At 35.9% G+C, this 13,764-nt stretch overlaps 3 protein-coding genes across 3 annotated transcripts in view; all 3 read right to left on the minus strand.

The window, feature by feature from the left end:
• LOC101308328 (B3 domain-containing protein At1g49475-like) lies at window positions 1–2,921 on the minus strand. Its single transcript, XM_004308366.1, has 4 exons — window positions 2,826–2,921; window positions 2,014–2,383; window positions 1,806–1,933; window positions 1–336 (listed from the first exon to the last, which is right to left on the minus strand). Exons 1-4 carry the CDS (start codon window positions 2,919–2,921, stop codon window positions 97–99), a joined length of 834 nt encoding a protein of 277 aa, XP_004308414.1. The 3' UTR covers window positions 1–96.
• A 6,643-nt stretch (window positions 2,922–9,564) lies between these two features.
• On the minus strand, window positions 9,565–9,951 carry LOC101308622 (B3 domain-containing protein REM21-like). Its single transcript, XM_004308367.1, has one exon. The coding sequence runs from the start codon at window positions 9,949–9,951 to the stop codon at window positions 9,565–9,567; it is 387 nt and encodes a 128-aa protein (XP_004308415.1).
• Window positions 9,952–11,269: 1,318 nt separating this feature from the next.
• The window catches only part of LOC101300481, a 6,543-nt gene continuing 4,048 nt past the window's right edge, over window positions 11,270–13,764 (minus strand). The window contains exons 7-10 of the mRNA XM_004306813.1: window positions 13,145–13,231; window positions 12,869–12,981; window positions 12,140–12,270; window positions 11,270–11,756 (exon numbers count right to left, since the gene is read on the minus strand). Of these exons, the coding sequence (XP_004306861.1) occupies window positions 11,644–11,756; window positions 12,140–12,270; window positions 12,869–12,981; window positions 13,145–13,231 (444 nt within the window). The 3' untranslated portion in view covers window positions 11,270–11,643. The remainder of the gene's footprint in view (window positions 11,757–12,139; window positions 12,271–12,868; window positions 12,982–13,144; window positions 13,232–13,764) is intronic.

Here is a 13,764-nt window from a genome sequence, read left to right on the forward strand (position 1 = left end):
TCTTGGAAGTTGGTACACACTACTACACCCACAGCCATTTAGTTTAAACTTTAAACCGCATAGGAAATTCCTAGCTAGCACTGATACTAACTCGAACTACATTCTCCTAATAGTAACCTTGATCACTGCAACCTCAGTTGACTTTGAAATCAGCTCAAAGTCACATATATCCCCCTCTTTCACCTTGTTCTCCTTAAAAAAGGGTACCCAACCTCCACTGAACCTACTGGATTTGTTGTAAGGATGTAACCAGATCACATTCCAGCACACATTTTCAACTTGAAGCTTGACCTTCTTTGGCTTGGAAATGTTCCTTAGGAAGCTCCTTGGTGTGAGCTGCGCGCCAAAGTTAGATACAAAAGGTACATTAGTATAGTCTAATACCAAAAATTCCTGCAGGGACAGTAAACAGTTCTTAAGCATGGAACTTTGAAGAGTAATTCAATGTCCACTTCTTTTGTTTTCCAAGTATAATCGATATAAGGATACTAAAAATTAAGGTCGACAGAAGGCCTACATGACAATATCACCCTGTGGCATTCTCCTAATTGTACATTCTATCTCGTGAAAGCTCTCAATGATCTCCCACAACATGATATACAGCTATATATATATATATAGTTCTTATCCAGAGCGAAGCTTCACTTTGAAATTAAAGTGTGAAGTTCCTTATTTGACTCACTTTTCAGTCATATTTCCACATCTCCACCTTTTAGTTTGTAGAATCTAATGCATAGATCACTCCTGCCAAGTTTCATTTAAATTGGTAATCGTTAAAATACCGAATTAGATTAAATCAATGAACGGACTATAAATCTGTCTATTCAGAACTGTTTATGTAAATAACGATTATGAAAACCCAAATGATCATCAAATTCAATGAAACTTGACAGAAATGATCTATGCATTAGGTTTTACAAACTGAACGGTGGAGATGTGGAAATATGGCCGAAAAGTGAGTCAAATAAGGAACTTCACATTTTAATTTCAAAGTGAAGCTTCGCTCCGGATAGGAACTATATATATATATATATACACACACACACAAACACAGATCTTAATTAGCACAGATTTCATACAATGAATGTGGATAACAGCAAGCCTTATATTTAAACCGTTAGCATTCTGCAACTTGAGAAAATCGAATGCAATTCATATTGAATACCTTTAAGTTCGCTATTATTGAGACAGAATACTAGCGTTAACATAAGTATCCGACAATAAGGGATGCTGCAGGCCCAAGCTGGAGCCTGGATGACAAATAGTTAATTTGATTATAACTTTGCTCCTTAAATGCCTTAATCTAAGGTTTCATGTGCATACAGAATGCATCTTCGATGATGTATGACTTTTAACGCATGATATAAGGAATAAACATGTTACGATGACAATGAACAAGTGAATTAGTTCATTATCTCAATTTGGCAAAAGGTATACAGAAAATCCAAATTCATACTAGCCAGCCAAGAATGAATTAGCAACACAGTCTGGACTTCATTCATTCTTGTTTTCTATCAAGAAAGAACATGCCAATGCAACTAGTATAAGCTTCTCTATGAACCAAATGTGTTTCTGTGTGTGTAAATAAGCAGATAAAAGTTTTAGGTCTGAAGCTATGACTCCCTATGAGTAGTAATTTGAGTACTGTCATATGCCTATATAAATCCTATAATCTGCCCCTTCATTGTACTCAAAATCTAACATAATTCGCACAAGCAGTGCTATATATACTTGGTCAAACAAAAGAATCGAAGTTTGATATATGAAATATGATGCATCAATATGTTGGGTTAATTTTTCCATACCAATGGTCCTCTGTTGACATGACTTCGGCAAATCCGGATACTGAAGCAAGGATTTCCTGAAGAGCTGATTGTGGCTATATTTCTAACTCCACCTCTCCTTGATACTTTTCTTCCACAAACCAAATCCCCTACATACATCAAGAAAGTGAGTTCAACTCTCCGAAAAGTTTCGATTGTAAGTTATTTGTCAGTTGATAAAGAAACTTACTGGGACACTTGCTTTCAGAGTCCAAGCTGATCTCACTGTCTTGAGCTTCAGGATCAGAGTCGGAGTCAATAATAATCACATCTTCTTCGTCATTTTCAGAGTCCACTAAGCTGATCTCACTGGCCTTTGACCTCTCACAGTGATTGAGTCCATATATTTGAACAAAGAACTTTGCAATTCCAACGTATTGCAGAACCAAAGATTCACCTTGCTTCAAAGAGTTGCCAACTACAAATTCCTCCAAACCCTTTTCCAAGAAGAACACTCTCTTAATCCTTTTGACATCCACATTCCAACTTCCATACAGAGTCTGAAGATGGCACTGCTGAGGCACCACTCCATCAAACCAGCAAAAATCTTTGGGAATTTGCTGCCAAAACCAAAATCCCACAAATATTCATAAGAGATCTAGAAGCAGAGAAGTTTTACAAACACATACAGAACACAAGAAAGTAAAAATCACATGTAATGTTTCTATCTAGTTTTACAAACACAATACAGTGAAAAGAAAAGGATTTGGCTGAAGTGACTTTCTATTGATACTGTACCGAAGACAAATAGTGAATACAGAATACTAACAAGGAAACTATTCCCTACAATCAAGTCCCTACAATCAAGCTATGATTCCTACAATCAAACAATACAAGGAAACAATACAATCATCTCCAACTCATACATTTCTAATACAGAAGATATTCAAGATATTTCTTAACATACAGTGATACAGAACACAACAAAGTTTTACAAACACATACTGATCAACAATCTATCTAAGAGAGATGATTATGAAGAAGAAGTTAGAAGGAACTTACGAGCTTCCCTTTGTGAAGAACAGACTCATCCACACACTTGTAGAAACCTGGACAATTAGTGTCTTCATCCTTTCTTCTTCTGCTGCAAGAACCCATCACAGTTTTGGGTTTGCTACCTTTTACTTTGGGTCTGAATAAGAAAATGAGAGCAAAAAAGCCTAGCTGCCTTTAAAGCCTCAAAAATGCTCGAGGAAAATGCAATCCAACTACTATGCCTGCAGGTCATAAACTTTTGTTCAATTCATAGTACTTTAAATTCTGGATAGGCTATTATTTCAAAGCCTGCTTAGTTTCTCCTTTTGTGTTTCAGTTACTGTGCTGGTAATGTCATTCATTTATTTACTACACTCTATTCTTGTGTCATGTTTTCTGCAAGAACCCATCACAGTTTTGTGCTTGCTACCTTTTTCTTTGGGGTATGAATAAGAAAATGAGAGCAAAAAAGCCTTGCTTCCTATAAAGCCTGAGAAATGCTTGATGAAATCTATAACCCAGCTACCAAGCCTGCAAGTCTTAAATTAGTCTTCAATTCATAGTACTATGAAATCTGGACAAGCTATCAATTCAAAGCCTGTTTAGTTTCTCTTTTTGTGTTTCTGTGACTCTGCTGGTAATGCCATTCTATATTGCCTACACTCTTTTCTTGTGTTATGTTGCTCTGTCCTTTTGGTTCTCTTTGATTCTGCAGAGACTAGTTTTAATTTTCTGATAGTACTGCCTGTAGGACCTGCTTTGGTTTTAACGCATTTGTTCTAGAGCGTATTCAGAGCACCTGGGTGCGCGGCGCACCCGGGTGCGCTGTATAATTTTCACTTAAACTGTGGGTAAAGAACCCCCACACAGAACACAAATCTGTTCCACAACATCCCACATAAAACTGCATATAGAAAAACCAAATGCCTTTGGGGAAAACAAACATTCAGTTGCTCTTAATTAACACTTGGAAAAACAAAACTGAAACACATCATTCAATTGCTCAACAAGTTACACAAGTTATCGAGAGAGTAGTAATACTAATTGAAGACTATTTTGGAATAGCATATTTCTTTTGTTGGCTTCAAACAAAGAACATCATACAATTTTGTGTATAGACGAGAGAGTAGAAATTGGGAAAAGTAAAGTCGAATAGTTCGTTCACTTGATATCATTCACTGATGACTTATAAATTGGTATCAATTCTACTAGAGGAGTCCACTGTCTGCTCAACTCCCGTATCATCAAAATTCAAAAAGGCCTACAATAAGAAACAGTTTTGTTCTTTTGGATGAAGGCTTCGTATGATTATATCTAGGCGACTAGGCTAGGCTGCATGCGTTCCGGTGCATGCCCATCCTTTAGGCAATACACACTTCCTCTTGTGAAAGCAGCTGTTCCAGCTGCGCATGCAACATCTTGCAATCTTCGTTAAGCAAATCAGATGGGAGGTAAACTAATATTAACCTGCAATCTTCCGGCCTCGATCGTACCGACTCCATCTGAATTTTCTGATCAGTTGTCTCGATCTTCTTCACCACCGGCCTGGAACATAGGTTGTCCCGTAAAATTTATCTCTCTGCCACTTCTCTTGCACAGTTGCACTACTGCATCACACCCCTCATGCTCTCAAACCTAGATGTATGGTAATGCTGATTCACAAGGATATGAAACGAACTATATAGTCCTCAATAGCGCTAACCGGGACATGATCTGATGACCGGCTCAAGGGAATTCGAAGGTGGAAGGTTAACCTCTTTAGAGTGCTCGATCATACAAATCCAACCATATATTCATGCTCGATCATAACCTTCCTGTCCGGAATACGTACTACTCCACGTAAATGGACTCCCTGTGAATCCCAAAACAACAATGTTCTAAGGCCATCTCCAGTAATAATAGAGGCTATAGAGCCAAATTCTAAATTTTGGCCTTATTTTGGTCTCCAACAACAAATCAAAAGAGGGCCAAAAACATACCGGGTACAAATTTTCTCCCCACTCTTATTTCCCCATCTTCATCCTCACCCAGCTAGATGCATAACACATGTCTCATTTTATTTAACTCATCTAACCATGGTTAACAATATAAATCTAAAATTATTTATTTAATTTAAATTTGTGAGATTAGACATTTGTTTTTAAGGGTTAGGGTTTAGGGTTTCGGGTTTGGGATTTAGGGTATAGGGTTTAAGGTTTTAGAGTTTTAGATTTTACTTAACTATGTCTAATCATGATAAAAGAATAAACCCTAAACCCAAAACCCGAAACTCCAAACCCTAAATCTTAAACCCCAAACCCGAAACCCTAACAGTTAAATCAAAAGGATACACAAAATCTACTTTGGACACCCAAACTCAAGAACATAGTTCTTGAGCTACAACTACAACGATTCTAATTGGAACCTAACACAACTGATTCGAACTGGATTCCTATCTCTACAAGTCTGAGAATTCGAAATCACCAACCATAAATAAACAAAAAAATCATAATCAAAAACTAAAAATAAGAACAAATTGAAATAAAGCTATAGGAAGTATGGAATCTATCTTTGCCAAAAACGAAATTGAAAAGGTTGTTCCTCTCTCTATCTTTTGTTCTCTGGGTTTCTCTTCTTGTCCAGAAGCTATTTCTACTCTCAAACAATTGGGATAATTAGGGCGAAGAGCAGTGGGACAGATTTGGATGAGATTTGAGGATGAGATTTTGGGAGAGGGGTGTTAGATTTGGGGATGAGATTTGGGAGAGGGGTGACTGATTTGGGTGAGAGATAGAGTTTGGGATGAGATTCGGATCCAGTGTGAGATTGAGTTTGGGTGACTGATTTGCAAGAGAGAAATTGGAAAGTGAAGTTTGAGATCGAGTTTGGGTGAGAGAAATTTTAGGCAAGTGAGTTAAAACTAAAGGGAACGAACTCAAACTGAAACTCAAAATTTTAGGGCCAAATTTTGGGTCAGGCGCGAAGCCAAATTTTGGGCACAGTGTCAAAATTTTGCCCAAAACTTTTGATGACAGTAATAAACTATCATGGCCCAAACGATATGCATGATAGTCCGAAACCGTCATTGAAACCTATTGATGACGAAAAATAAACGTCATGGTAAGTGTTTTACCATGACGTTTATAAAACATCATATAATTGCTCCGTGTTTTACATCCATGACGTTTGCTGCCCTAAACGTCATGGAAGCCCCCTACAATGACGTTTATCCTGAAACATCATAAAATAAGTGTCATTAAAGGGTACATCTCTAGTAGTGTGGGTTGATTGATAAACACCCAAATTATGACAATTGTCAAATTTCTATCGGGTGATTTCATTTTCATCTCATCACGGGTAAATTCTCCAACTCAAAACTATGTAATTGATTAAATATGCAGTAAATGACTTATCTTATTTTGTTAATATAACTACAACATATGCAAAATATTTTATATCTCAAAATAATACAAAATTTAATTTTGGTCCAATTTCAAATATTGTTATAATAAAATAAATCCTAAGTGAGAAATTCTACGTATATACTACCCGTATGTGATACACATATTTGCAAATGTGACAACATATTTATAGGCAAAGTGAAAAATATTGTGAAATCATAAAATATTTGATGGGGCTTAACTTTGGCCCTCTCTTACCGGAGATAGTTTAGTAGTCTATAAATTAAAAATAATATTTTTGAGGGCTAAATTATAACCATGGACCCAATATAGCCCTCTTCTACTGGAGATGGCCTAAAAAACTCTTGGGGCTAGTCGGGCGAACAGCAGGTGGCTAGCGCTTAGAAGATTAATCGGGGGATTAATCGGTTTTCTAGCTCATCTCTAGACGGACTATAATCAAAATGGTGAAGCACCACCTAACGCCTAGGCGAAGATTTTTAGACCATTTCAAAACAATCATATATATGAAGCCTTGCTTGCTTCTGTTGTTCCGAGCGTACACGCCCACTAGTCTTCTCACCCGCGCGCATGTAACACAAAGATCGCTAGCTAACATTATTGCTATCTTTTTTTTTATTTTATTAATTATTTCATTTATCACTATGTTTGCATGATCGATTTTAAAGTGTGTCACGTACGTATAGAAGTCACAAAATATACATGGAGAAGTACCTATATATATGGTACATAGGTTCAGTTCATAGATGAGCTATTGGATGAAACTAAACATACATAGTAGGTTCCAAAAATATGTATACCCTGAAACAATAGGGAACTCGTAACCGGTAGTAAAATCAAAACTCAAATTAAGTCTCATATATAGTAAAAATAATTGGTGCATGCATAAAGCTTTACATATATCGCTTTAGAGGGTGAAACTCATTGACACGAATTATTACGGACAGAGATGAGTATTTAATTTATTAGTAACTCAAACTTTACCGAAAAAGATGTTAGACTTAGATAGCTAGCGAGTTTGAGTCTTATTCACTTATAACGGTCGGCCATAACTGTGAACTCTCTCAATCTTTGGAAATATAAATAATTCATTTTTAATTGTAGTTGTGAACTTAGACAGTATGTATTCTTTTAATTTAATGAATGGAAGTTAATTACTTTTTTCTCAAAATAAAAGAGTTCCGACGTTAGTGAATATAATTGTACAAACTAATGCAAAATCAACTACTTTCTGAAAACAGGCTCTTGATAATTACATCATTACAATGTGTTGTCTGGACCATACTTAAGATAATTGTTCCACAAGTATGTGTTGTCCCTAATGAATCTCAGACTACATATCCTTTTCAAAACTTATCGTCTGAGATTCAAGCTTGAAGAAAACTGGCAATAGTGTTGTTTGTTACCTATTGTCTGAGACTAAAGTAGATCACACTTTTCTGGAAGGCCATGTTTGAATTATATTCAGATGACAGTATTCAGGTTGTGCATGATGTCTGTAATGCTTCTGAGATTAGAATTATTCAGCATAGTGTTGTCCAACTTGAATTGACACAATTCTTCTGGAAATGTCCAAATATGGAACTGAAATGAGTTTCAAACGTCATTTACCAAACAGGCAAAAACTCATCATTGTTATAAATCATCAAAACACACATAAAATTCAAACAGGTCCCCAAGTATCAAGACATATATTACATATTAATACAAGAGTTAACTAAACTACAATTAACCATGGGATGTGCTTATTCTGCTACAGTCCCTGAGTCCAACTACCATCTGCTGGCAAGTCTGTCCCATATATATGTTGCTGCCACTCCTCTTCTTACTGATCTTGAAATTTCATTGGGATCAAGAGATGCAAATGTCTTGGATCAGTAGCTTCTGTAACAGATGCAGTGTAAAGGAAAAGCTATTAGCTTGAAAGTGAGGGACATTAAGATCGAACAGTAAATAAAACTAACTTATTAGCTTGCAACAGATGCCTCAATCAACATTCCTAGTCACAATCTTCAAATCTTTGCCTTAATAAAAGGTCGATAATCCAATGGCAGAGCAAATAATATTTTTACATGTACCAAAAGTTCCTTTTCATCAAATAAGATACCAAGGTTTCCATTGAAGACACATTAGTTTAAACTCACTTTAATAAACCAAGGACTGACTGTATATTTCGAGGGCATCTAGGTCAAGCCCTCACTACCACAATATTCAACTCCATGAGTTTATACATAATTTATAGCAATGAATAAAAGGAACTGGAAACCAGTGAGTTGAAGTAAATTAGTTGTAGCTTAGGAATATCAGATGCTTCTTTTGAAATATATATCCCACATCAGGAATTGGGACCTTGCCTGTGGGTTTATAAAGGTTTGGGCCACTCCATCCATTGCCAATTGGTTTTGGATATGAACCCCAGACTACTTTATCATGGTATCAAAGTAGGTTACTCACGTCCACGTGTGAAGCCCAATGGCCACACGCACTCCACGTCACCCAAAAGTTGTCCACGTGTATGGCTTGAAAATTCGCCACACATGCGGGGGCGTGTTGAGATATATATCCCACAGACTACTTTATCACAAGACATTGATTCATACTTACTCTTCCATAAGCAGTTAAGGACTGCCATATTTTGATTCAGTGCTTGTCTTCTCTTTTAGTGGCTTCGTCACTCTGCTGCTATCATCCCTCTTATCATCTTTTCCCTCTTAAAGTTGCATTGTCCCTTAATTGAATTTTAATTTATTCTGAACAGACTTGCTTTCATTTTCTGGTTGCCTTTAGCTTCTGTTGAGCCTGCTTTGCTTTCAAACAGACTATCTTCTTCCTAGTCTTACTGCTTTCGTTTTAAGTATGGATTATCTTCACTTGTTCTGCTAAAGTTTCTTAATGAGATTTGATGAATACTGGACTCTAATTTGCTATATTCTTTCTACTATTATATATATAGAAGTAGAACAAAAAAAAAAACCTCGTTTCATCGAGGTTTAAGTAAAAATAAAATAAAAATATATATAGAAGTAGAACATCAGATATCTATTACTGCATAATCTCCTTGAAGTTAAAAGGCAAAGGTCTAACTATATAATTCAAACACAAATATAAAAGCACAATACCATTCCATTCCTACAGAATAATGCATACAGAATCAAAGTTTCTTGTTAATTTTGGAAGTTGGAATGTACCAAGACAAGGTGGTACACACTACACCAACTGCCATTTAGTCTAAACCGCATAGGAAATTAATAGCTAGCAATTGTCTCCAAACTGAAACTAATTCAAATATTACATTCTCCTAATAGTAACCTTAATCACTGCAACCTCATTTGTCTTTATCAGAATCGATAATAATAACATCATCTTCAGAACCACATGAGAACATCATCTGAATCAGAATCAGAGTCAATAATAATAACATCATCTTCATCTTCATCTTCAAGAAACCTGTCAGTTTTGCTGGCCTTTGACCTTTCACAGTGATTGTGTCCATAGATTTCAACAAAGAACTTGGCATGTCCATAGTAATGCAGAGTCACATATTCACCTAGCTTCAAAGAGTTTCCAACAACAAATTCTTCCCAACCCTCTTCCAAGAAGATTTCTCTCCCAATCCTTTTCACATCCACATTCCAACTTCCAGACATCGTCTCAAGACGGCACTGCTGAGGCACCACTCCATCAGAATTCCAGCAGAACTCTCGGGGGATTTGCTGCCAGAACCAAAATCCCACAAGGCCACAAATGGTCATGAAAGACTTACAAGCACAGAACTTTTACAAAGACATAGAAAACAAGAGATTTGCAAGCTTAGAATATGAAGAAGTTAGAAGGAACTTACAAGCTTCCCACTGTGAAGAACAGACTCATCCAAACACTTGTAGAAACCTGGACAATGAGTGTCTTCATCCTTTCTTCTTCTGCTGCAAGAACCGATCACAGTTTTGGGTTTGCTACCTTTTACTTCGGGTTTGAATAAAAAAAAATGATATATATACACCATCTAGCCCTCTGTGATAGTTATTACATATAAAATGAGAGCAAAAAAGCCTAGCTGCCTTTAAAGCCTCAAAAATGCTAGAGAAAAATGCAATCCAACTACCAAGCCTGCAGGTCATAAACTTTTGTTCAAGTCATAGTACTTTAAAATCTGGATAGGCTATAAATTCAAAGCCTGCTTAGTTTCTCCTTTTGTGTTTCTGTTACTGTGCTGGTAGTGCCATTCATTTATTTACTACACTCTATTCTTGTGTCATGTTTGCTCTGTCCCTGTGAATCACTTTGATTCTCTGCACACACCTGTTTAATTTTCTGATAGCGTCTGGTCCTGCTTTGGTTTTAATACATTGGTTCTTACAATCTGAGTAAAGAAGCTCCACAGAGAACACAAATTGTTCCACAACATCCCACATAAAACTGCATACGAATCAAAAGTCTTGTTCTTTTCATATGCGAAAACCAAACGCCTTCGGGGCACAGACAGCAAGTTCCTCTAAATATATAAACAAGGTCACATAAACATATTGCAACTCAATGTTGATGCATTGCCCAAAAAATGCCAAGTATTACAATACATTTGAAGAGCAAAGGTTATAGGTAAATAATAACGAAGAAAATAACAATTAATAAGACGAGCCAAAAGCTTTTATTGGCCAAAATGAAGAGCTCAACTTCATATAACATATAGTCGGTCGACCAGTTACAAAGTTATGGATTAGTAATGTACATCAAACAATTTGGCTCGACTATACTGAACAATGGGAGAAAGAATATCAATTCAATAGACCCCTCAGAAGTTTAAGTACAAGTGTTATGTTCTTTTTCCCATAGATGGTACACCACAAACAGTTGGATTATGACCACATTTCCGAGTAGTATCATGGGATATCCAATGAATTGATCTCCCCATGTGCCATATCAAGATCTAAGAAGTGAATTTTCTTGGGAGTTTTCTATCTTTGGTTTCAACAATCAACGAGAGTTTCTCTTCCTGCTGATTATGGGTTATACAACCAATACACTGCCAACAAGTTGCTACAGATGTACATTCATTAACCTACAACTGCAACTGCATGAGAGAGTGTAATCAGCAAACAGAAAACCAAAAAGAATATAAATAAATAAAATACCAGTGTTTCTTCCACCAGTGTGTGTGTGTGTGTGTGTGTGTGTGTGTGAGAGAGAGAGAGAGAGAGAGAGTGTGTGTGCTGTATTTTGAAAGGAAAGGGAGAAGAGTTCGGTGAGTTGTGTAACAGAAATTCCAATCCATTTGACTTGGGATTGATCTCCTTCCTTCCCTCTCCTAATTCTCACAATACTGGAACTATATAGCATCACTATATCATTTTGAAGCCTACCATTTACAGTAAAGATCATATCAAATAAATTTAATTACATGTATTAACAGGACAATTATGTGCATGTAATCAAAAAGTGAACATACTTCAAGTTGGAAGTGCAGACATTTGCATATCATCACCCAAAATCCCATCTGAGGAATCATGCTTTTGGAAAGAATCTTTTCTACCACGCTCCAAAGAAGTTGCTTCGTATATCCCTTCAAATGTATTACATTCAAAAGAAAGTCAGGCAACATACTAGTGGGAAGAACATAGATACGAATTATACAGAAAACCTCCTATTGCTTATTAGATTATCAGAAGCAACAAGTGTGCAAGGCAACAAGGAGGAAATGTAATAAACGTAGAGATAAGCAAAAAATTATTCAAATAAGTACATGAAATCAACAAGTAGCCCTCTATACCAAAAAAAATACTTCATTTCAGTAAAATGCATGAACACATAATATATTAGTAGAGATGCCAAAAAAATACTTCATTTCAGTAAAATGCATGAACACATAATATATCAGGAGAAGTTTGATCACGGTATCAATCACTATCATACCAACATCAGAAATAATAAATGTTGTGCACATACCAAAGCCCAAAACTATGCAGCAAATTAGGAAACCAGGAAGAGAAAAGTCCAATTTGTACACCATTTCCATCACGATAATGCATCCTCCAGCTACCATTAAATGCTTTGGAGAAGAGAAGACCATGTGTAATCTACAGAATGATAAGAGCATTAAGTATATGACATGATCAGGAGATTATTCCCTCTCAGCTATAATGAAAATGTAAAGTAACAAACCCCGAAAGCAAAAATTGTTCGACCAGAGCACTGATGACATATATGAGCGTGGTTCACAATTTTCCATCTATGTGAATGAATGATGAAGCTTTAGACTTCAAAAGTTTTAGCCATATTATATCATTATTTTTCATAGTCTTTACGAGATTGCTGACAAAAAATACCCTTAGTCTGTCCCCAGCACCGGGAAGAGAAAAGAAAATATAATGAGATTATATTCACAGCCCCTCACTATGCAGTGCTTAGGAACCAAACAACAATCTGGAAGATAATATGTCAACAATATTATTAAATCTTCAGAAGTTAAAAAGAACCATATGCAATTTTCTCTCCATATATAATGAAAAACTGCTGACCATAGTTAAGTTTAAACAGTCAACAAAACAACATTTACAAAAGCTAAAAAACACAACTAAAATATTTCCAAATAGACATGGAAGTACTCCTAATTGGGCATTTTTACAAAGAATGGAAGAAAGGACTCAACTGCCCTGACAAGTTGTAAATAAATACCTCTCTTCCGCGATACTATCAACATAGAATATCAAGATAACTCCAAAAAAAATGGTGCTTAGAAAAGCCCAAGTAGAGAATGGCATCTTCTCGCTGCTACTAGAAGGTGATCCCTATGTGATTAGAAAAAAATACAAGAAAGAATTAAAAGGGAAATGGATAAAAAGGAGGGGAGGCGACAAAGAAGAATAATAATATAGGCATAAAAAGACCCATTAAAGCAAACTTCAGTTGCTCCAACAGTCATATTAATCCAATGTGACCTCGGGAACTTACTATGATTATGTCCCACATGGCAACAGGAAACATGAAGCATGTCGCAGAGGCAACAGTTAGAGCATGAAGTCGTCTTTTAAGTTGATTCTGAAAGTACAGAAGGCAACAATCAGCAGCAATGACTTTTTATCATATCGATTGAATAATATATATATATATAGTTATATACACACATATATACAGTTCTTATCAAGAGAGAAGCTTCACTTTGAAATTAAAGTGTGAAGTTCCTTATTTGACTAACTTTTCGGTCATATTAATGTGTGAAGTTCCTTATTTGACTAACTTTTCGGTCATATTTTCACATCTCCACCGTTCAGTTTGTAAAATATAATGCATAGATCACTACTGCAAAGTTTCATCTAATTTGATTATCGTTTGGGTGTTCGTAATCGTGATTTACACAAACAGTTCTGGTTAGACATATTTATGGTCCGTTCATTGATTTAATCTAATTCGGTACCTAAACGATCATCAATCTGAATGAAAATTTGTAGAAATGATCTTTACATTAGTATCAATAAACTCAACAGTGAAGATGTGGAAATATGACCGAAAAAGTTAGTCAAATAAGGAACTTCACACATGAATTTCAAAGCCAAGCTTCATATATATATATA

The sequence above is a fragment of the Fragaria vesca genome, linkage group LG7 (assembly GCF_000184155.1).
Source record: "Fragaria vesca subsp. vesca linkage group LG7, FraVesHawaii_1.0, whole genome shotgun sequence".
NCBI classification, from domain to species: Eukaryota; Viridiplantae; Streptophyta; class Magnoliopsida; order Rosales; family Rosaceae; genus Fragaria; species Fragaria vesca.

Bases quoted from the DNA above. Each gene is read 5' to 3' on its own strand.
- LOC101308622 (XM_004308367.1), bottom strand. From the start codon at position 9,951: ATGACCATTTGTGGCCTTGTGGGATTTTGGTTCTGGCAGCAAATCCCC.
- LOC101308328 (XM_004308366.1), bottom strand. From the start codon at position 2,921: ATGGGTTCTTGCAGCAGAAGAAGAAAGGATGAAGACACTAATTGTCCA. The intron at 2,384-2,825 runs GTAAGTTCCTTC...TGGTTTTGGCAG, and splicing joins TTCTTCACAAAGGGAAGCTC to CAAATTCCCAAAGATTTTTG. The intron at 337-1,805 runs GTATGGAAAAAT...TTTGGCGCGCAG, and splicing joins ATGTCAACAGAGGACCATTG to CTCACACCAAGGAGCTTCCT.